This window comes from Caretta caretta, chromosome 12 (assembly GCF_965140235.1).
Source record: "Caretta caretta isolate rCarCar2 chromosome 12, rCarCar1.hap1, whole genome shotgun sequence".
NCBI classification, from domain to species: Eukaryota; Metazoa; Chordata; order Testudines; family Cheloniidae; genus Caretta; species Caretta caretta.
The window spans coordinates 4,157,813-4,181,942 of record NC_134217.1 but is presented as its reverse complement, the minus strand read 5'-3'; the positions used below and the strand labels follow the sequence as shown (position 1 = coordinate 4,181,942).

The window sequence follows — 24,130 nt, the reverse complement described above, 5'->3', positions numbered from 1 at the left end:
AGCCTGACTGGGAGGCTCAAGCCAAGTACTCAGGCCCTTTTTAGTAAATGGTGGTGGTGGGGAGGAACAATCTTTCTCCATTCTTTTAAAGACCTTTCTGCACACCTATAATTGAAATAGCGGAACTATAAAATCTCTGTACCCAACTTCCCCATGGCCTCCCGCAATGGGGTGCGGTGGAAAGGCAGGTTTCTCAGCATGCTTTGGTGGCACAGTGCAGGCTCAGGGCGGAAAGAGTCGGCTACTTGCAATGTTCAGGATCACCAGTAGAAAAGCATCCAGGGTTAGAGACGCCACAACATGCTCTGGTTGAAGCACACGCTGAGCTGGGTGCAGAAATCGCTGGCAGAGATCGCCTGGCCAGGGTGGTGCAGGAGGTCAGACTACATGACCACGATGTGCCGAACTGGCCCTCAAATCTATAGCCGCTGGCCGATCTAGCACTGGCTCATCCGCCTTCGTGGTGGGGACTTGCACCTCCTTCCTTCTTGATGCCCCGCCGTGATGCCCATCTCTGCACTGGGGGGACCAGGGATCCCTCACTTGCTGTGCGTGGCAGCAGTTGTGGAGGCTGCGGGGTAGACACTGGTTGGGTGTTTTGGCCTCCATGGTGTTTAACCTTGCTGAGAGGACCTTCCTTCCATCCAGCCTTCGCTTCCTAGTCCAGCTACATCCTGAGACAGCTCTGCTCTCTGATCCATGCTCTGTGCCCGAAAGACGTGGCCCCAAAAATAAGAACGGCTGGGTGCAATTGCCCACATAGGCCCAAGAGCTCTTTAAATCTCTGGAAGATGGGTTCAGAGGCTCCTGAATCACCTGGGGAGCACAAGTCCTGGTGGAGCTGGTGTTCCTAAGTCACTTGGACCCTTTTGAAAACCCCACTGCTGCGTACCCTGCTCCGCATGCTTGTTTCCCCTCTTGGGAAGCCCGAAGGCCTCTTACCAAGAGCCTTGGGGGAATGGTCCAGGTGGATCAGCCACTCGCTGTCCATTTTCATCAGTCTCCCTTCAGCTGGTCACTGGATGACCCTGAGTAGCAGCTAGAACACCTGGCCATTCCCCTGCCATTCTCAGACACCTCCCTTCCCCGCGCTTTTTCTCCAACCCCTTCCCTGGCCAGGCCTGGCTCCGCACCACGGCGTAGCTAGGGCCGCATCACTGTTCCTGTCATAGACTCTCCTCCTCCCTCTTCCCTTAGCAGCTAGCAGGAGGAAAGCCCACAATTTGAGGACTTCAATAGCTCAGACATAGGTCAGGGGTTTGTTTTGGGTGAGGTTCTGTGGCCTGCGTTGTGCAGAAGGTCAGACTAGACGATCCTAATGGTCCCTCCTGATCTTAAAGTCTGTGATTCTAGTCTGTGATTCTATCTGGATGTGGCCCAGTTGCCTTTGCTGTCTCACCGCCGTGATCACTCCTGCTGGCTTTGTCCTCTGCCGGCTGGAGCTCGCCTTCTGACACAGGAGTCAATAAATCCCGGCCCTGGGGCTGCTGGCACACGTGGGGTTGTGTTTGTGCAGAGGCTGGATTCTGTGTGCCCTGGGACTGCCCAGGATCAGGGAGGGTATATTTGGGCCAGGTTGTCCTATATGCAGGAGGGAGGCCCGTGGGGACAAGCTTCCCATGAGGAGTTGCTGCTCTGCAAGGGAAGTGGAGGGACAAGAGAGGATGTCACCCTGACTCTGCGTGGGGCTGGGAAGGTTCAGCTGCATGGAGAGGTCCCTGTCTAAGTTAATGCTGACCCAGGGTTATCAAAAACACTGGAGCTTCGCAGCCATGGGAAATTATGGCTCCAAAAGTATCCAAACCCAGGTGAGGGCTCTGAGACCAATCAGGGCTCCTTGGATGCCATGGGAGGCTACCCTGTGCCTCCAGGCTCCTCTGCAGCGAGTGTCGGGTGCTAAGCGCTGAGATTGTGCAGTGTAATTTTCTGGGAGAATCCTGGGGAAACATTCCTAGCTTCTGAAGTAGGGCTGTGATCAGGAATGTTCTTCTCCCCAAAATCTCAGCTGCAAGACAGGGTTGGCAGTCTGCCTGGATAACTGGTCCCATCTATCTTCATCAATGCAGAGGCTTACCCAGCCATCGCTGACCAGAATCCGCCCTCACTGTGTGCATTGCTCTACCTGACTGTTATGCAGGATGCTGCCAGTCGATTGCCAGCCCAACGTCCTCTGTCCTGTGGCAGCTGCCTCTCAGTGGTGCTGCACTGCACCTGTAAAGGTTCGTGAAGCCCCGAAGAGCCTTTGGGATGGAAGGCGCTGTAGAAATGCCTGGCTGTTGTTTACTCTCCCTCTGACTTTCTGATGCCGTTCACTCACCTAAGACAGAACAAAACTCACTCTACCTGCCAGCTCAGCTTGGTATCTGAAAATCAAGCTGTTCCTCCTGCCCCATACGTAGGGTCCTACCAAATTCACAGGAATGAAAAACGCATTGCGGACCATGAAATCTGCTCTCCCCCTGGGAAATCTGGTCTTGTGTGCTTTTGTCCTACACAATATAGATTTCACGGGGGAGACCAGTGTTTCTCAAACTGGGGGTCCTGAGCCAAAAGGGAGTTGCAGGGGGGTCGCAAGGTTATTTGGGGGGCGGTATTGCCCCCCTTACGTCTGCTGCCTTCAGAGCTGGCTGGCCGCAGAGCGGCAGCTGTTGTGTGCTGCCTTCAGAATTGGGTGCCAGACTAACAGCTGCTGCTCTGTGGCTGCCCAGCTCTGAAGGCAGCGCCCCCATCAGCAGCAGTGCAGAAGTAAGGGTAGCAGTACCCCCACCCAACACTAACCTTGCGATCCCCCACACGACTCCTTTTTGGGTCAGGGATCTTACAATTACAACACCGTGACATTTTAGAGTTTAAATAGCTGAAATCATGACATTTATGATTTTTAAAATCCTACAACAGTGAAAGTGACCAAAATGGACGATGAATTTGGCAGGGCCCCACCCCCATGTAGCTAGCCGAGAACAGTGCTGGAACCAGAATGCAGCAGCTGCTGCAGGAGGCAGGAATCGTTCCATCTCCACCTTCGCTGCAGTCTCGCTGCCCCAGAGGAATTGTATCGATCCTTCCGTTAGGACGTTGCTCCAGAAACCAGCTCCTGACGCTGACAAGATTGTCTATTACTGCCCTGTCTAATTGCCAATCCTCAGGGAAGCTCACGGAGAAAGTTTTCCAGGCTGGCCTGTGCATGGTGCAGAGACCAGTCCCCGCAATGGCTCGATCAGGGATCCATGCTAGCTTATGTCATCATGCCAGCAGCCTCTGGCACTGTTTGTTTGGGGGGCGGTGGTTACTGGCCTGTGGATGGCAGTCAGAACGGCCCATAGCTGTTCATTATCTGAGCACTGCCCCATCCTGCACAAAATGAGCCAGGAGTGCTGCATGGAAAGTGGTCATGTCATTAAAGCCTGCATTGTCAGGCGTGTGTGTGTGTAACAGAACATATATGGGGTTAGTCACGTTCCACGTGCAGCCTGGGCTTCTCCAGAAACTGTCTCCTTGTCCAATTCCTGCTTCATTGCTGCAGCGTAGTGGTGAAATGCAGCTTGAACTTCGGGTGACCTGGTACAGTGCAGCAAGGAGCTCTGGATGGCGGAAAAGAGCAAAGTCACAAGAGAAACGTGACATCATGACTGCTGATGGCAAGAGCCATTGAGTTCCTATATTAATAGCGTTCACAGCCAGAAGGGACCATTAGATCAGCTAGCCTGATCACTTGTGTATCACAGGCCATTACATTTCACCCAGATAGCCTTGTATGAAGCCCAATAACTTGACTTTGATGAGATCTTCCTGAAAGGCATCCAGCCTTGATCTGAAGGCATCAAGAGATAGAGAACCCCCTACTTCCCATGGCAGTGTCACCCTGCTAGTCAGGTTTCAGAGTAGCAGCCATGTTAGTCTGTATTCACAAAAAGAAAAGGAGGACTTGGGGCACTTTAGAGACTAACAAATTTATTTGAGCATAAGCTTTCGTGAGCTACAGCTCACTTCATCGGATGCACACTTTTCAGCTAGTCACCCTGGCTGGGAACAATTGATGCGGGAATGGATAGCTCAGTGGTTTGAGCATTGGCCTGCTAAACCCAGGGTTATGAGTTTAATCCTTGAGGCAGCCATTTAGGCATCTGGGGCAAAAATTGGGGATTGGTCATGCTTTCAGCAGGGGGTTGGACTAGATGACCTCCTGAGGTCCCTTCCAACCCTGATATTCTATGATTCTATGAATTTGTGCCCAATTTCTGTCTGGCTTCAGCTTCCAGCCAGTGGTTCTCGTTCAGTCTTTCTCCTCTCGGTTAAAGACCCTGTTAGTACCAGCTTATGCTCAAATAAATTTGTTAGTCTCTAAGGTGCCACAAGTACTCCTTTTCTTTTTGTTAGTGTCAGGGATGTTCTCCCTGTGAAGGTACCTGCATGCTAATCTAGTCACCTTGCAATTGGCCTTTTGACGAGCTAAACAGACAGAGCTCTTTAACTCTCTCGCTCTAAGGTGTCTTCTCCAGCTCTCAGATCAATTTTGTGGCTCTTTTTCTGCATCCTCTGCAATTTTTCAACATCCTTTTTAAAATGTGGACACCAGAACTGGATGCACGATTCCAGTATCGGTCCTATCAATGCCATGTTCAGAGGTAAAATCACCTCTTTGCTCTGCACTTCCCTGCTTGTACAAGAAGGATCATGCGAGCCTTCTTGGCCACAGCATCACACGAGAGCTCATGTCTCCCCTAAATCTTTTTCAGTCACTGCTGTCTAGGGCACAGTCTCCTATCTGGCTTCCTTGCAGTCCTGGCCCTAGGTGTATGACTTTGCATTTGGGTGTACATATTTACCACATTTTGTTTGACTGGTGCCATCTTGCCAAGAAATTCAGATCGCTCTGTATGACTGTCCTGCCCTGCCCTCGTTATTTAGAACTCGGCCAATTTTTGCGGGGAAGGGGGTTAAATTCCCAGGGTTACTCACTCTGGCCCATGGAGCTGGTCTGCACTGAGGAATATTGGGAGTTGGGAAGTGCGTTCCCCGGGGCTGAGTTCTCCCATAGTTGCTACTGCAGGGTCTCTTGCTCATTCCGCTGAAGCATCTAGCCCAGGCTGCTCTCAGCTGGGATGGATCCCTGGCCTGGTCCAGTCTGGCAGTGTCTCTGTTCCTATAACTTGTTGAGGCTGAGGCCTCACTGGGCCAGGTGCTGTACAAACACCGACCGTGAGATAGTCCCTGCCCCAAAGTGGAAAACCGTGGCTTTAAAAGCAGCATTACAGTTTGGCGTTGAGTGAACGTTTGCTGGACCGCAGTCCTGCTTCTCTCTGTCGCACTGACACTGCTCACCGTGACGTCGTGTTACAGCTAAGGGCTGGCTGCTCAGCTCCCGAAACTCCGGGTGATGTTCAAAGGCTGCTGTGGGGGTTTAGCCTGGCTCCAGCTCGGGCCCTGGCTGTGTGCCTGAGAGGCGCAGGTGTAGGTATGCTGGCTCGGGATCGTGCCGTTCTGAACCCTGCAGGATTGTAGCTGGGATTGCTTTACAAAAAAATTGTTTTGTCTTTAAAGAAAAGAGGAGACAGCTGAAAATAATAAGCCCTCGATTAATGCGGCACCAAGGCTGGAGACTGACCAGTGGGGGAGGGAATAGAAAGGGTTCCTTGCGTTGATTACTAAGCACATACCCAGTGTACCTAGCTGACGCAGGATTGCAGTTTCTAATTGCTGCCCTGTGTGTCTAACCAATCCAATTGCTCTGTGGAAATGACCTGAAGGTCACGACTCGGTTGCTCTCTCTGCAGAATGAACCAGGCCCCCACAGTGGGGTTTGAAGCAGATGTCGGGGGCAGGACCACCCATCACTTCATGTACCCAGAGAGTGCCAAGAACCTGCCTGCCAACGTCAGCTTCGTGCTGGTGCCCTTCAAAGCCCTGGACCTGCTGTGGATCACGAGTGCCCTGTCGACCGGGCAGATCAGATTGTGAGTAGCCAATTGTGGGAAGAAACACGCCTTTGGCCAGCGAGCTCTGTGATGCTGTGTGCCAGCCCCTCTGGCACCACGTGGGGGTCACAGAGCCTGTCCCCATTGGGCTGCTGGCTCCCAGTACAGGGCTGGTAATGAACAGAAGCCACCGTCTTGTGATGCTTCTGCTAAGAGTCCGATTCTGCACCACTGAAAGCCAGTAGTGTGAATGTTCCCATTGGTTCCTTGGGCAAAGGATCAGGCCCTAAATGAGCCTCTCATTCAGCTTTCTGTGGTATTTAGAAGTGCCCAGGGCACGCCCCAGGTGGCAGCCCCTCTAGGTGGGGGAGGAGACTAGCTAGTAGGACACATTGCTGGGGAGGCTGGCCAGGCTCTGCGTGAGCTGGGCCTGCTCGGTGCTCGGAACGGGGGACTTCGATCTGCGGGGCTGGTAGTGTTCGCCAGCACGGAACTCCCTTGGAAGGCAGGAGGGCGGGGTGGGCGAGAGCCGGTGGTTTGACTGGGAGCCACAGACTGGGTGGAGAGTTACAGCATCTGCCTACTTAATTTGGGGCACCAGGCCACTGAGAATGTGCGATCCCGAACCAGAACCCTTTAACGCCTACTGTGCGAAGGGTGCCCTGGGGAGACTCTGAGGAGCTCTTCTTCCACCTCGTCTCTCCCCGTCAAGCTTGTTTAATGCTGAGCAGAGCATGCCCCTGCGAGTGTTGCAGTAATCCCTGCCTGCCACCCTCTGCAGATGCCCTCACAGGCTGGTAACTCGCCCTCGCTGCTTTACCCACAGAGTGAATTGGAACCATTCCTAATGCAGGGAGGGCCCCCTCACTGCTGCCCTCCAGGGGAAAGGTGTGGTACTGCCTGAGGTACCTAAGTATTCGGAAGGGCACCTCCTTCTAACACTATCCCATAATACTAGAATGAGAAGCCATTGCCAAGGTGACTGGAAGGTAAATGCAGGGAAAACAAAAGGAAATGGTGGGGGAAATGCATAATCTCTCTGGACCTCTGTTCCCCCATCTCTAAAGTGGGGGGTCTGTCTGTCTCCCCCCAGGAGGAAGGAGGAGTGCATTGGCAGTTCCCCCTCACCACAGGGCAGAAGGGGACCTTGGCAGGCTTGGATCCCTGTTTCAAAGGCCCTGATTCAGGGTGGTACTTAGGCATGTGCGTAACCTTAAGCACCTGAGCATTGCACCTGATGTCAGTGGGACCAGGCATGTGCTGCAGTACCCTCCTGAATTGGGCCGCAAGTGACTGACTTCTCCCATTAATTGTGCCGTGCCTTGTGTGTACCCTCTAACGATAAAGCCTTGTGGAGTGCTGTGTGGCTTCGGCGATAATCTGCCTCTCTCCTATTCCAGCACATATGCGCCTGTGAAGCCCTTCCTTCGCGTGGACAAGGAGAAGGTAAGGCTGGCTCCAGGCTCCCTTTCCTAGCCCAGTCCTGACTGCAGGGAGGCTGCAGAACACCCTGCTCAGCATCTTTCTGGCTAGAGAAACCCCCACTCCTGGTCCCCTCTGGGGCGTTCCCCTTAACTCTGCCTTGGCTCTTCAGCACTGAGAACATGGGCAACCGTTCCAGCCCAGTCTTTGTCCAACAGCTTCATCCCTGGTGCAGACAACGCTGCATGGGCTCTGGGGTAGCTAGAAGCCAGAGGATGTTGCTGTATCTTCACAATGAGGGGTAGCGTGAACATCTCAGACTCTTCGCTTCTTGTGGTTCGGGGGTCGCCTTCTTCCAAAGGTTGCACCATGTTCTGCTGCTCCCAAAGCTGATCTTGCATTCAGTTGTGTCCCTGTGAGAGGGGTGGCCTGGAGCTGGTCAGTACTGGGAGAGCATGCCAGATTCCTGCAGAACCAAGCAATGTGGGACTGACTTTGCAGTGCCCAAATTGGAAGACCGTTTCTGACCATCAGAGGAGGGAGGTTCTAGACCCGACTACACTCCTGAGCTACTTGTCCATGTGCTTCTCCCCCTCCCTGTGTTTGGTTTTAGGGAGCATTTACATAGCCTGACCTCTGCACCTTGGCTTTCTTGCAGGTGCAGATCTACAACCCAGCCTTCTTCAAATACATTCACGACAGGTGGACAGAGCACCACGGGCGATACCCCTCCACGGGGATGCTAGTGCTATTCTTCGCGCTTCATGTTTGCGATGAGGTGGGTTCAGGAATGGTTGGTGAGGCCACCGGGACAGGGCCAGAAATCTGGGGTTCCATGTGACATGCCCTCCCCTGCCCTCGCCACCTCACTACGCTGGCAAGAGACAAATTGTCCAGCAGGGCACTGGCCAGTAACACTCAGTCCTAGCCATCTTCATGCAGCTGGTACCATGCCTAGCGTCCCTGCACGGCAGCAGAGCGTTGCCAAAGTCTGCCCGTGGTTGCCAATGGTGACTGTCTCCTAGACAGCAGTTTGCTGCTTCTGTCTATCCATCTCGTGCTGAAATGACCTGAAAAAGCCAATCCAAGTTCCGCGTCAGACTTGCAGGCTTCCTTACTCTGGGGAAAGCATCGGCTCCCTCTGGGAGTGGTGGTGATTTGCCAGGAGTGGTGGCAGGGCTTCTTACTCGGGCTGGGCTGAGGGTTCTGCTTTGGGTAGCTTCTTCCCAGGGTTTATCTGAAGCCCACTGGGCCACTTGATACCTTTCCTTAGCCGCCCCTTAGAATCTCTTCAGTCAGGCAAAATGCAGACAAAACCTTCCGTGTTTCAGAGATCCCGAGTCAAATGGGGCCACGATCATCTAGTCCGACCTCCTGCATGACCCAGGCCAGAGACCTTTCCCCCCCTCCCCTCCCACAGTGTTACGTAGCACAGTGGTGCCCACTCTCAAACTGTGACCCAATCTTAAAAGCTAGAGAGACCTTAATTCTAGCCCATGCCACTGACATGCCTCACCAAACTACAGAATGAAGCCGTGCTCGTGACCTGCCTTGCATATCCAGGGTTATGCAGACTTTAAATTGGAGCAAAGAGGTTGCTTGTGGGATCAACTTCTCTGTCCGATGGTCCGCACATATCTCAGTATGATGACTCCGAATTCCTGGTGCACAGAAAGGCTTCCCTGAGTAGATTGCTGTCATGTACCATGTTAGCTCCCATGTTACACCGGAGTGCAGGATTTCCCAGGCTGGATCAGGCACTGGTCCAGCATCCTGGGTCCAGCCTTGGCTAATGCCTGATGTGTCAGAGGCAGGCAGAAAAACCCACAATGCACCTTCCTGCCCCGTGCTGCTTCCTGCCCAGCTCTGGTGTAATTGGTGTTCCCCCATCTCTGGCGGCAGGTGAATGTCTTTGGATTCGGGGCAGACAGCCGGGGCAACTGGCACCATTACTGGGAGAACAATCGCTACGCAGGGGAGTTCCGGAAGACCGGAGTGCACGATGCGGACTTTGAGGCGCACATAATTGACATGCTGGTGAAAACCAGCAAGATCAACGTTTACCGCGGCAACTGATGCTCTGGGCTCTGTCTTCGGCTTTCATTTCAGAATCAGGTTTCAAGTGACGGGACAGCTGTCACAGGCCTTGCTGTGACAGATCCCCGACCAATCACAATGAGCTACAGGGTTCGCTCTGAGACCCACCTGACCAGTGGCCAAGTGGGGGTACTTGGTTCTGCCGGCCAATCATGTTTAGAGAGAAAAGGAAACTTCTTTTTGTTTAAAACTTTCGGATGAAAAGGATTTACAAAGAAAACTGGCCCCTGGTTACGTTGGAGGCTTCCAGCCCGGTTTTCCTCATGGTCAAACCAAATGCTGCTCTTTTTTTAAAACCAATCCTGATAATTTCAGAACAAAGCCCAACCAATCATGGCCACAGGCTGAAGGCAAGCTGCATGTTTCGACCAATCAGATTTTCTTTTCCCCATTGGCCCAATCTCCCAGTGCAATGACACTAGCCTGTGAGCGTCAGCGCTGACTGACCCTATGGAATGGGTTGGTTTCTACATGAAACACCCAGGTGAACGTCGCCTTTTTTAATGTCTCCTTTTAGGCTCCAGTGACACTTTATTTTGTACAATCTGGTTCAAAATGCTGAGCAGCCAGTCAATTCCTTTTGCGTGTCAGCACAATCAGTTTGACTGGGAAAGTTCCAGCTTGGCAAAGGGAGGGGATGAGAGAGTTAGAGGAAGAGGTGTCGGGTGGTTCTTGGCTTTTTGACAGCCAGCTGGGTCCAAACCATTCGGAATGGAGCCTGCTGAGAAGAGTTCTTGCTGAGCAGAGGATTTTAAAGCCTTTGGAAACATCAAGAGGGAGGAAGACCCTGCCCTGGTGGAGAAGCAGCATTTGGGTGCTTCTGATGTAGGGTCTTGGCAGACTGCAAGTTTCTGAGACTGGTCAGTGGTTAAAGTTTGTCGGGAGCTAGTCTCAATAAGTGGGAGGAAAGGAAAAGAGGGGGAACCTCCGTTTAAAGCCTGGAGTCTGCCTTTTTACTCCCGTGAGAAGGAGCAGTGTCTTGCTCTAGGACTGACTGGTATGAAGAGAAGCCATGCCAAAGGCAGCTAAGAAATCTGAAGAGCCTGTGTCTTAGACCGCTTCCCCATCTCCATCCCAACCCCACCAGGGTTTAGAGAGGGAAGGGGGAATTCTCTAATCTAGAACCACACCCTACCGCCCCACACCAGTCCCTCCCCCACAAGTGTTGCCTCCATTATCTCTTCCACCAGAGCATGTTCTTGCAACAAGCAGTCCTTGTCTTTGCAAGAAGCCGGTGTTTTTACCAATTATGATGACAGGGAAGTGGTGGCCCGTGGCTGAGTAAGATCCTGCTTTTCCAGGTTCATTGTAAATTGCCCAGCTCATCCTCACATCAGAATGAAGCTGTGGTGGCAACTTCCAGCCAAATGGCTAGTTGCTAAGCTGTGGCGAAGGGATTGTCCTAGCAGATAGACAGCTGATCTCATTGCTGATGTTATGGGCAGAGACTCTCCTCTCTCTAGATGGCTGCTTCTCAGCATTGCTGATGCTAATTTGCCCCTGCAAAGAGAGAGCTGGGACAGGTAGTGAGAATTGGCTGGTGGGCATCAAAGGAAGACTAGAAAGGAGCTGGGAGGATGGATTTGTAGAGAACTTGCTAGGGAGGCACCAGCTGAAAGCTATCTGAATCAAGGTAGGGGGCCGTCCTTGATGGAGATCACAACATTAGTGCTTGGGCTGGGGGTGCTTCTGCACACTAGATAAAGAAAAAAATAGATTTCCTTTCTGTTGCAAGATGAAAGAGCAAATTGTAGAACACTTAGAACTTTGGTGAATGAAGTGTCTTTAAAAATAGAAAACTAAATCTAGACGGCCCAAATCTAGAAGAGCTTGCCCCATTTTTAATCATGACTGACCTCTAGGATTTGACTCATCCGTGGACTAATTGCCTTTGGGCGGGAGACTGAGTTAAAGGTAATGGGAAAGGCTTCTGTGAAATCTTATAACCACTGGAAGGAGTATCTCATACACTGACTTTCACAGGATCCCTTTCGCAAGCCGAGACCTCTTTGCGTACCCTTAACTCTTCTCACCCAATAGGGATGTCCTGCCCTTCCTGTGCATTCATTTTAGCTTGACTTGGACCATGCCACTGGACTGGAGCCCAACCTAAGCCATCTAAGCCAGTCCCTGCTTTGCGCTCTGCCTTCGTGGGGTTTAAGGCTACAGACACAGTTAAGTGAGAGCTCCTGGCCTAGCGGTATGATGCAAAGAGAGAGTGAAATAACCTCATCCAACTATAGAGGAGGCTTCCCTGTTTGTTTGGGGGGATTGGTCCAAACTGGGGTGTGTTCCATTAGGGAGCAAAGCCTGCAGCTATGAAATGTTCTCACAGGTATTAGCTAAATCAAAGGAGAATGGCTTCTTATTTCTTGGTTGGCTGGGTTTTTCAGGTAGGTATCTGATTAATTAAATAAAATGCAATCATGCCAAACAGTATAGAATGGAATAATTTATTCTGGTTTGTATCATAGTTGGATTGTGTGGTATTGGGAGACACAGGGCCCAGAGTGGCCAGATCTCCTTTTTGCAATAGTTATTTAAAGAAATTATGATAGGGAAAGGGAGTTCTTTTTGTATCTGTGACTTTTCTGTATGGCAGTCTCTCCCGTTTTTGAGGTTTCTTCTGCAGTTGTGAAATGTACGTTCTTGGGCCTATTACAGCAGCCAAACAGATGGCTCTTGTTTTCAGTCTACAGGGCTCTAAAGAAGTGAGGCTGGTGAAGGTCTGAGGCCGTTTTTAAAAACGAAAGGTTCTGCTTGTGATGTCATGCAATCACATGACCTGCTTGCCAAGCAGTCATTTTGGATAATCAAGGGCAAAAGAGGTAACTCCATAGTAGTGACCCTCTGAGGCTTGTAATAGTGTACTGGAAACCAAAAGTCAGCAAGTCATTGCATGCTGGGGTGTTTGACAGGACAGTAAAACCTGTGTTCTTTCTGCACCTCTCTCTTCTTGGGAACCAGGGGAGGGAGATGTGATTTAGTGCAAGCCCAGTCTCTGTATCTTTTTTTTTTTTTTTTTTTTTAGAAATAAAAAACAAACCATGAGCACCAAAGAGTGCCTTGAATCACATACTGTCTGTCATACTGGACTCCACCCACTGACCATGCTGTGTCTGGGGTTCACGAACCATGCCAGGATGTCGATGTCTGCTTTTAGTGGCAGTCTTGGCTGCTTCCTTCATTGTTTCCATGCTGCCATGTTAAAAACAAATCTGAGCAAGGTACTGGGGTTAGCTGAAAAATGCCACTCGTGGGGAGAGTAGAGATGCTGCCAGATGCCGCCTTTTCTGGAGCTGCTGCTGCAATTCCAAACCTGCTGCTGCTCTCGGTGCTGGCTGGTGCAACGGGATGAGAGAAGCACCTGATTAAAAATCCAGTTGCTGTCTTTGGAAGGGTTGGTCTCACTCCTGGCTCATGGGCAGAGGCAGGACTGGCTTGACAATCAAGGAGTGACAGGAGCCACCCTACCAACAAATGGGATGTTTCCATGCGGTCTCGAATCCAAGAGCCAGTCCTGTAGGAGGATGAATTATTCCATTTTCCAGTTAGTTCTTGGAAAATAATCTTTAGTTCACCCTGCTACAAGGACTTGCTAACACTTCTTTCCTTGGCAGACTGGCCAACAAACGCCTGCATGAGCATGCTGCAACCCACCCCCACGGAAAAGGGAACGTGGAGGCCATTCTCTACAAATACCACTGTACTGTACATAGAGGAAACTACACAGAGGCTATGGGCAAGGTGCACTGGTGCCTTCCAGAATGGAGCAGAGATGGAGAGGAGACTAGTGGAACCAGCTTGGATTCAGCTGAGACTGCCCCAGTTTGTTATCTCCATCACGATCAAAACAGTTCAGAAATAGCTCTGCACTTAGTCAGGGCTGCCCTGACATGCTGGGATCGGAGCAGCCCTGACATGCTGGGAGCTGCAGAGAGCAAGTTTGTCAATTCATGGCTGGTCCAGGGTGGTTCAGTCTTGAGGAACTTTGAAAGACGACCCAAGGTCCCAATTCTGCATAGATTCCTCCTGCATATGCTCAGGTTCATGCTGCTCCATTCGAGTCAGTGAGGCTGTTCACGTGCATCTCTGGTGGACTGGAGCCCAAAATCCTACCACCATCTGGAGAAATGGAGGGTTCCTCTGTGGTGCACCCATGGGTCCTGTGGTATCCTACTGAATTTACGGTCATCTTCCAGATGCCTTGCAGCGCTTGGCTCTTAGTAAAGGTGACTCATGGTCCAGCCCTGTCTTCATCCACTCTTCCTATAAACCAGTCTGAAAAGCAGCTTGGCAGCCTTCCCGATAGCCTCTGTGTACTTTGCTACTTCTACACACGACTGTCTTAAAACTTTTTTTTGTTTTGTTTTGTTTTTGTTAATAAAAGGATTTAATCTGAAGCCTTCTGTTCCTCTCCTTCTGTTGTAAGCAGCCTGCAAAGCTGAGCCTGCTCTCCCCTGCCCTCTGGTTTCAGTGTTATGCGCACTTCTGCTGTCTTGAAGGGGTTTGTTTTCTTTCATGTGCCACAGTTGGAAAAATGGGGTTTATTTTATGTTGTACAAAATAAAATCTGTATCTGTTCCTTCTCCTGGCATCTGTGTACCTTAGGCCTCTGGTGTCGCATGGTATTTCAGCTGGAGATGAGCAGTAGCTGGAAGTCACTAGTCTAATGAGGAAAGATGGTCAGATTGGCCAAAGCTCTGATTTCACGCTAGCCTTCTCTGGTCCATCTGCTGGGTAGGGCCTGAAAACCCCTGCCTTACCATACTCCATGCAAAGCGTTACATACATTAATTCCTACCCAATATACCTAAGAATACAATCTCACAAGTTCTTTTCACACTCACCTAAACCATCCTATCATAACACCTGCTAGGTCGGCCATTCCAATTCTTGTAATAAACATATGCTACTTCAACAATACAGAATATGAGGAAATACCCATAGGGCTCTGTTCTAATTTATTTGGGGATTTGATTCCTTTTGAAATGATTACTGCACATTTAATGACTAACATAAATTCAACAGTTTTCATTCAATAGTCTGGTATCTTTTTATAAGGCAAAGTGAGCTGTTCACTTTGTCCATAACACAAATGCTATTCAACCAATGTTAGAAATTACTTTCCATAAGACCCAGGGAATTATTCCTGGCCAAAGTCTAATTTCTCTCTTGCAAAATCCCTTCTGCGTTTTCAGGCTTTGTCTGTTCTAGGAAATGTTAGCAAAAAATTCCCCACAGTTGCTATTCCAGGTCTAGCTGTACAGAAATTCGATTTCTCTGCAAGGGCTGGGGATTGAGCCCTGTCTCCAGTGTAGGAGATTCTCCCACTCTTGAGAGAGAAATATAGGCATGTCTTATGTCAGTGAGACCGCAAATAAGCTGTGGAAAGGCTGGTGGCTTAGTGGTAGCATCGGTAATTCATTAGTAGACTATTACCGTGCTTTGTGGGAGACCTGATTATGATTCACAGCTGATACAATTGATTTTTTTCAATGTCCTGTCTCTGTACAATCCCACTGCAGGACCACAATAGAGCTGACAGACATGCACTGTCCATCATTCAGGATCACTGACCGTCCCGCAGAGCTGATTTTCAAACCCCAACCAAATGTCACCCACTTGTCCTGTTAGCCGAGTCATTGTTGTCACTACCTCGCAGCTGCAGCCCCTTGAGCTGTGATCATCTCTGATCCACAGGGCTGGGAGTTGGTCTGCACTGAGGACCAGCCATGGCAGGACAGGACCAGCTGACAGCCTTCCCTTTGAGTCACTCTTGAGCCAAAGCCACAGCCAAGTGATGAGGGACGGGTGCTGGCCGGGGGGAGCATTTTCTGGGGGTGCGCAGTCATGCAGAATTCCCCCAGGAGTAATTTCAAGACGCTGAGCAAGGCAAGTTAGCTTTTTGCCTGTCTTCCTCAGATTGACCTGTTTCCTCACCCCCATAGTTAGACGTGCTGGTCAGCTCCAGAGGGGAAGAAGGTGTGCTGGGCCACAGTCGTGAGATGAGGATTTGGCCAACGCCTTGCCAGCCCACTCTGGGCTCCTGGCCTGAGGGGCTTGCCAACAGGGATTTGGGGCACAGGGCCTGGGAGGGCAAGCCTCTGCGGCCACTTCCCCCACTTGCAGGTAAGTCAACATGGGCTGCTGGCCCTCAGGACTAAGTCACCAGGCCACAAGCTTGCTCCATTCGACCCAATGAGTTGACCTGGTGGCCAGAATTCTTTCCAAGATTTCCCCCCAAATAGCCCCCTGCCCCCCACCAGCAGCAGACTCCCCACACACAGGCTTAGCACATGCTGGGCAGGCTTGTGACTTGGTGCCCCCAAGGAAGGGGAGAAGCAGAAGACTCAGGCCCCTGAGGGGCAGGCTGGGGCTTCCAGGAGCTCATTCACTCACAGCCAGTCCCCCCGCCCTCTCCCAACCCATCAATGGGGCCCCGGGACAGCCAGAAAGGAGCAGCGATTCCCTCTGGATCACGGGTGCCCACGGCTGGCAGGCAGCCCCGCAAGCCCACTAGGGAGCACCCAGCTGGGCCAGAAAGGAGTGCTGGGCCACGCTGACTCAGACTCTACTTTGCTTCCTCTTCCTTCCACCCATTTCCCCCCTTCTTCTCCTGGGTACCAAGTCGCCCTCCCTGGCCCAGCAAGAGGCAGCAACACGATTCGAGCTCCCTGGGCCCAACCGCACCACCACAGCTTATGGCAGAAGGAACGGTGGCACTCGACTGAGCCCCGTTCGCCTCATGGAGGCGCTTAGCTTCTGCCCTGCCTTCCTCATGGTGACCTGCTTCTTTCGCCCCAGCCTGCCTTACTTCCTCCTTTGCCAAGGGGAGCAAAGGAGCCAGCGGGAGGAGCTAGCCTCCCAGGGCAGAGGAGGCCAATGCACAAGCCTCGCAGAGGTGACCGGCCTAACGCTTCCAGCTTGCCCAGGCAGATGTTACTGCTGTCTCTCGTGCAGCGGGAATCCCTGGTACAAGCCAGCGGCAGAAAGGGGCACATCTCCTCGGAGAGCAAAGGGAGCTGCAAAAAGTGAGAGGCTTTGTCTGGTGTTGAACTGGGGCCCTTTTGCATTTTAGGTAAATGTGATAACCACTAAACGACAGAAACTCCACTTGCTTCTGGGCGAACCTGGAAGAACCTGCTGTTGCTGCCCTTTGATAGCTCAGCTGGCAGAGTGGAGGGCTGTAGTGGGGGCTTGGGAAGTCAGTTGTAGGTTGCCGATTTGACTCTGGCTTGAAGGAGAGCTGCTTTTTCCTCGCCTTCCTGAGCAAGGCAAGAAAGAAAGGTCAGGTGGGCCACCGAGGTGCAGAAGCATATGCTCACACACTCTCCTTTGCTCAGGAGCTGGGGACCAGGAATTCTCATTGGTTAAAAGGGCGCAGCTGCACTCCCACAAAATGCATCACCAGCAAAAGACACCCTGGATGGAAGAGGCATGCCAAAGTCCAGGACTGAGCCAGGGACCTTCAGTCTAATGTGCTCACAGCTGAGCTACTCTGGTCCCTGCCTTTTGCTTGCTGCTACTCTCGTGTGGCTGTTTGTTCAGTCATGGCACTCCAGAAGAAAACTATTGCAGGTGGCCTAGCAAGGCAAGATTAGCTTTGCCTGCCATTCTCAGCTTGATTTCCTCCCTCGCCCCATTCCTACCTTACTTCGTGGGTTGACGTGGTGGCCAATCAGGACTGGGGCCCAGTGGCAGTGGGGAAGAGAGAGGGTGGTGAGACCCTGGTGGTAAGATGATCTGGCTACCTCCTTGCTGTCCCTTTCGGGGCTCCTGGCCTGACTAGCTGGCTGACAAGGATTTGGAGCTGGGAGGGCATCTCAGTGGCCGCCTCCCATGCTTGTTGGAGAGTTGGCTTGACCTGCTGGCCCCAAGGACTAAATCACCAGGCCACCAAATGGGTTGACCTGTTAGCCAGAATTCTTTCTGAGTAGGATTTGCCGCCAAATGCCCCCTCCCTCCCCAGGGCATTAAGCTTCCCAGCAGCAGAAACCTCCCAGGAAGGCTTAATACGTGAGCTGCTGTTGTGGTTTCAAACGTGGGTCATTCACAATCACACTGAGTGTCTGTATATAGCTACAGCCCTGGTCCAGGAACTCTGAACCCAGCAGCTTAGCAGCAGCACACCAACCCCACTCAGGCTTCTAGCAGCCTTGGTTACGACTTGTAGGATAACCCGCAACACAATCCTAGTCCCAAATCCCCCCCCCCCCCCCCCCGCGGTGTGTTTTGCATTGTCCAGCCCTCTCCTGGACATTTCAGATATTTTAGGTCTGTTGCCCCTGTGAAGGAGCAATATACAACGGTTTGCTACTTTAAATGGAGTTACCCATACAGTTCAGTTTAATGACAGCAGTGCATTAGTTTTAATTAAAGAATAAAACAAGTTCATTTAACTTCAAAGAGAGAGATTTTAAGTGAGTACAGCTGTAGGGTATTAGAGTCAGAAATGATTACAAGAGAAATGAAGATAAAAGGCTGCTCTGTACTAAAACTTAAAAAAAACTGGACTTGGTTTAAAGTGAAGTCCCTTACCACATGTTCCCAGTAACATTGATGACTAAATTCTCAGGCCAGGATCTGCTTCCAAAGTCTGTTTCTTTTGTCATCTTAAGTGAGAGAGAGAGTGAGAGCTACATTGGGGGTCATCTTGCTGCTCACTTTTATAGTTCATGCCACTTTTGAAAAGCATTTTCCTGAGGTTACCCCTAGATAAATTTTATTCCCACTGTGAGGATGGAGACAAGGAGTGTCATGGTGAAAGAAGTGACATGCTATTGTTTGCTAAAATGCAGATCTGTTTGTTCCTGGCTCCCTTCCTGCCAAAGAATGGCCACTTGACCGATGATTGCCCGAGAACTTTAATGACACTTGGCTTGAGGTGCAAGCTTGTCCTTTGTCTCTGAGACACTGTTTTACTCAAACTTGTCCAGTAAACCCATGTGAGACCTAATTTCATCTTGTTTATAACTTTATATATAATGATGCTACACATTTCATCATGATACTATTGACCAGTGAATTGTTAGTTTTCAAATGATATCTTCCAAGGCATAATCTGGATGAAGATTATTGCAGTAGTGTGTAGGGTGTGAATGCAGGGGTGCATTTGGTCACGGCTGTCCAGGTATGCTACTGTGTTCAGAATGTCCTGGAGTATATCATTAATAAAATGTCGGTGCATCACAGATGTGTTTGTCATCCAAAAAGCCATGAGATACTTGAAGTGACCATAATGCATTCCAAAGGTGGTCTTCCCTCCATCCCCATCTCTAATGTGTTCCAGCTTTTATGCCCCAGGCTGTCTAGTTTTGTGTACAGCTGGGTGATACTTACACGGCCCCTTAGCTTGGGCTTAGTGGTACCAGATATCATTTTCTATTGGTGACCTGATTTAGGGCCCACTACTCAACACATAGTCAGAGCCTTCTGTCATTTTTATTTTTAACAAAGAGGTTGGGTGCCCGGGCAGGTGAAGTGAATTTCTGAATAAAGACCTTGGCTAGGGCCAACAGATTTACAACAGTTTTGATGCTCGTGGACCACTCTACCAAAGTGACCCACTTCATCCCTTGCTCAGGCCTCCCCTCCACGGATGAGCCATCCCAGTAAGTCTGCCTCCCCGGGCTTCTGGAGCGCATCACCTCTGACTGGGGGGGCCGGGGCAGGTGGGGTCTCAGTTCATTCCCAGTCCCACCCCTGGCCAAGCACTCACACTTGCCAGTGCATCATGCAGTTGGGGAGGATGGTCCAGGCGACAGGAACAGACAGAAGCACAGTGTCACTCAGGGGGCAGCTCAGATACATGCATGGAGGAAGGCATTAAAGTGACCCCATGGTGGACCAGCCTGCTTGGAAGAAACCCCTTTGAATAGCCTCAATCTTTCCTTCCCAGCCATGTGGCAGGGGACAGGACAACCATGGAGGGGGCTGCCCGCACATCCCCGTGCCTGGCACCCCACCGTGCACATGGAGAGGCGTCCAAGGCTTTCAGTGTAGCTCCATCACGGCTGTGGGGCTGGCGGGGGCGGGGGCTGAGCTGGCACATGCAGCCCCATGAATCATCCTGCTGCAGCTTCACCTGTGGAAACATTTTAATGACTTTTACTTCCTCTAGATAGTCAAGTTCGACCGTCTTCTCAGCGCTCCGCCAGGGCCATTGGCCAAGCCCAGCAGGGCCGATCCAAGGACCTTACTAAACCGTTCAGTCAGTAGTAGTGACGAGTGGTGTGTACAACGAGCAGGGACGTAACGCTAACTTATGATCTGCACCTACCAGGAATGCCTCATTCATGGGGAATAATTGCAATCCCCAGCATGAACGGAGTTCAGTAAGTTACCTACACCTTTCAGCCTAGGGTAGACACAGCCTAGGCTAGCCTCTGTAGTGCGCATGCAACCTGGGACAGCTAAGGGTATCCCAAATCTGATATTGCTCAGCCTTGGGTGGCTGAACCCCACTTGTCCCACTCAGAAGTTGGAAGCTGGCTGCTCAGAGATCGCAGAACTGGTTAGCATGCCAGAGTCTCGTTCATTATCCGAATTAACCAGACAAGTCACTCCACCAACTAACAACAACCATCCACCAGCACCTGCTGGAACAAGAAGGAGCTATTAATCTGACAATCCTTTCCAGCTCTGGATTCGGGGAGGTTTCCTGTGATGAATCAAATTAGGCTGTAGGCTGCACTCCTCGTGGTGCCCTTTGATCATTTACTTTAAGTTTCAGCTTTGCAATCATCCTTTCCCCAGAACCTAAAGACTCTGGCTTCCCATAAGCTGCCCGGTAGGTCATTGGACTAATGCCACTGGATTGCCAGTCAGAATCATTTATAGGTGGAACTACAGTGGTATTTTAACATCTTTGTCCTCCGACTTTTGTTCTTGATTAATTAAAATATTCTTGGCAAATGTTTTCTCTTTGGTTTGTGTTGTGCTGGTCCAAGCATTTCACCTCCATTGACACAAGATGATTGCCCCTGGCCATCTCCCTTAATTATGGCCCCAATCCAAAACCTAGCACAATAGAACTGAAGTCCTGCTCCGTTATCCCTAGCTGGGGTATTCTGGCTACTGGCTTGCTCTGAACACTGTAATTATTTCAAAGTAAATGCCTCAGACCCCCAGGACACTCAGGTAAGAGTATCGAGGGAGCACTGAGAGGCAGGGGCTGGCAGAAGCAGAAGCTCGCCTCACTGCAAAGACTGCAAGGTTGATCCCAAGATCCATACAGGCCGACTCTGTGGGTGCTCCAGGGCTTAGCACCCACGAGCAGCCAAGCTTCCCCCTGCCAGTGCCGTCCGTCCGTCCGTCCGCCCGCTAGCGGCCCTGCTGATCAACTCCTCCCCCTCCCTCCCAGCTCCTCCATGCTGTGGAACAGCTGTTCAGCGGCATGCAGGAGGCTCTGGGAGGGAGGGGGAGGAGCTGGAATGGGTGCTCTCGGGGGAGGGAAGAGGCAGGGAGGGGGCAGAGCAGGGCTGGGAAGAGGTGGGGCCGTGGGGGTAGAGGTGGAGTGAGGGTGGGATCTGGGGCACAGGGGTGGCAGGAAGAGGCAGGCAGGGGTGGGAGCTTGGAAGAAGGAGTGAAGTGGGGGCAGGCTTGGGGGGGGTGTCGAGCACCCCCGGGTAGAGAGGAACTTGATGCCTATGCCAATATCCAACGACAAGCTTTTTAATTGCAGCAATTTCAATGTACCCTGTTTGAGCTGGAATTACCACAGCTGCTGGCACCAGACTTACGCTCCAGTGGAGTCTCGTTAAAGGATTTAAAGTGCACTCATTCCAATCGCAGGGCCTCAAAAGTGTCCCGTACTGCTATTTTTCAATAACTACCTCCCCAGCTTGAGAGTGGGTAATGTGGATGCCTGCTGCCTTCCTCAGATGCAGTAGCTGTTTCCCAGGCTCTGTCTCTGGAATTGAACCCTGATTTCCTGTTACCCGTGGTCACCATCTTAGCTACATGAAATACCATCAAAAGTTGATAGGACAGACATTGTTGCACCATCTCAGCACAGGGTCGTGTGTGTGGCCCAAGGTTATCTAGAATCACGAAAGCAGATGAGTGGGTTGGTTTTGGTCTGATAAATGCACACATCACCTGTGGTCAGATCTCATTGGCATGTCTGGAATTACCACAGTTCTTGAGGTAATGGGTACAGTGACCGAAGGAACTGTAACTGATTTAATGAGCCATTCCCAGTTTCAGGGTACTGGCCGTGTGTACTTAGACATACCTGGCTTAATCTTTGAGCCAACCATATGCTATTGACAGGAACAACCAGGTAGCAATGCTTAGGAAGGAGAGTACAGGCCCCACCTTAAGGACAGGGGGCATCCCTGGCAGGCCCCACCAGGCTTCCCCAGAAGGAAGGAAAAGGGTCTGCAGAGCAACATGTGGACTGACAGAGATGGCATTTCCCCCATGATTGGTGTGGGTCACAGCAGGGTAGGATGACAGAAGAGAGGGACAGCCATCAAGACCCCCTTCTCCCCATTTCTCCCAGTTCCCTGGGTCACACCAGCAAAGGACAGTGCAATATGGGATGGAGTATGGAGACCCCCTTCTCCCTGTTTCCCAAGGGCTTTCTGAGACAACATGGCTAGCTGGCATGGGGCCCATGCATGCCTTTGAGGTCCCGATCTGCTTCAACACTGGCACCCTGGGAGAGATGCTGGCCCATGAAGGGCCCTCCCTGTCACTCCAGGGAATGGTCAGACAGAGCGAGGGGTAGGAGCCAAGGCATGCACCCAAATCCATTCCCCGAGGGGCACCCGTGCCCATTCCCCGAGGACAGCATAGTTGTCCTGGGGTCTGGCAGGAGAAAAGGAAGAGGACCCCCATCCCACCCATGCCCTGGCACCCTGGGAGCAGCACCAGCGCACGGAGGGCCCTCCCAGGCAAGGCCACCCACTGTCTGATCTCAAGTCTGGGCCACTGGGATGGCTGCAGGGTCACCAGAGACCACGAGCCGGGGGAAACGGCACCGACTGGAAGGAGCACCGGAGGGCTGGTTCCCACCTTTAAATATCTGCCTTGCCCTCATATAGGTCAGGAACAACACTGGGATTGAGCCCCTGGGCTCAGCTCTGTTCTCACCAGGTGCTGAAAACCCTGTCAACAAAGTCTCCATGGACTTTTTGCACAGGAGTTAATGGGAAGGCACCTGGCCCCGTCAGTGGAGCTGTGCAGGGGGACGAAGCTGCCTGTGTGGTTTGAACAGGTGACAAACAGAATTCGAGTGGCCTCCTGTGGACAGCTGTGATATTACCAGCCGTTACAGCAACCAGTTGACTAGAATGGGGTCGACCTGATGGCCAGTTAGACTTAGAAAATGTTTTCTACTTTTTCTGCAGTTGACCTGTTGGCTGGCGGGACTTGGCCTGACGGTGTGGGGAGGCTCCAGTCCAAACTGATGAACCAGCCAAGGGAGCCCCAGAACTCAAAGGGGAAAAAAGGTCAAGCCCACTGGGACAGGCTGCCTGCCACCCAACAAGCTGTCTCGGGCTCTCCCTCCCCAGCAGTAGCAACGGGGAGCCTCTTTCTCAGCCAGGATCGGGCCCCTGGAAGTCTGTATTTTCTCCCACAGCCGCCGCACCTGGCTTCCTGGGGAGAATGAGAGAAGCCAATTCGAAGAACTGAAGGGGGCACCAATCCCCCCCTCCCAGCCTGGCAGGGCGTGTGGGGTTTGGTTTGGTTTTGGTTTTTGCAGGCTTGTGTGTCAGTACAGGGAAGCTGGCAAGGAGGCAGGGAAGCAGGTTCCTACAGGCTGAATGCACCCAGTCTTGTCTGATGTCGGAAGCTGAACTCTTGTGGGCCTGGCTAGTACTTGGTTGGGAGAACGTCTGGGAATCCCAGGAGGTATAGGCAGCGTTTCTTTATAATTCTTTCTTCCTGTTGCAATTGTTTTTTGCTTTTTTCTCCCCCCCCCCCCGTCTCCCCTCGGCCCACCACAGCTGACACCTGTGTCTCACCCATATGACCAGGAGTACAGGGATCCACCTGGGGAAGCAGGCCTGGACCCCTGGATAACTCAGCTTCCATCCTGAGCCCCTGGCTCCACAGGCAGGGTGAGGTCAGAGGTCCCAGCCAGAATGAAGGACGAAGGGAGTGCCTGCATAAGGTAGCATTTGTTCTCTGGATCACCTGAAACAGAAGCAACTTGAGGTATCCATGGCACTTGGGGGGAAAGGTCTGGTACCCCTGGGACTCCATCTTCCCCACCAGAGGTACAGAGAGCCACTTCAAAGCTACCAGTAGCCACCCATGCCTAGCCAAGCCTGAGAGGGAATTAGAGCAGGGGAGCGGGTGTTGACCCCCCCCACCAATTTCCTCCAAAGGAGACCCCGACCTCCAAAACCACCTGAGGCATCCCTGGCACTTGGGAGCACTTACCTAGGTCTTTGGGCTCATATCCTTCCCACCACCGACCTGTGGCACCCCTCCAAGCTAAGCAGGGTGCACCCAGGTCAAACAGAGAGGGGTGGATCAATTCCCACAGTGCACTTTTGTCCCCTTGTAAGAATCACAGAGGCTGGATGTACACGAGAAGGGTTTATTTACAGAGAATGACCAGTAGAAGTTTGGTAATGCTGAAAACAAGCACCCAAGCAAAGACCTGGCTTTCCTGCGTATTTGGGCAGTGGTAATGTGTATCTCACCTTTTCCCTTGCCTGCTGCTGGTTCTGCATCTC

The 24,130-nt window shown here is 51.7% G+C and overlaps 1 protein-coding gene across 4 annotated transcripts in view; it reads left to right on the top strand.

The window, feature by feature from the left end:
* Positions 1-13,837, top strand: part of ST3GAL2 (ST3 beta-galactoside alpha-2,3-sialyltransferase 2) — an 85,132-nt gene extending 71,295 nt beyond the window's left edge. For 3 of the 4 annotated variants that reach the window (XM_048816854.2, XM_048816856.2, XM_048816855.2), the window contains exons 4-7: positions 5,775-5,954; positions 7,316-7,361; positions 7,996-8,115; positions 9,240-13,837. In XM_048816854.2, the coding sequence (XP_048672811.1) occupies positions 5,775-5,954; positions 7,316-7,361; positions 7,996-8,115; positions 9,240-9,413 (520 nt within the window). In that variant the 3' untranslated portion in view covers positions 9,414-13,837. The remainder of the gene's footprint in view (positions 1-5,774; positions 5,955-7,315; positions 7,362-7,995; positions 8,116-9,239) is intronic. The other variant, XM_048816857.2, reaches the window with a different exon arrangement.
* The last annotated feature ends 10,293 nt before the right edge of the window (positions 13,838-24,130 follow it).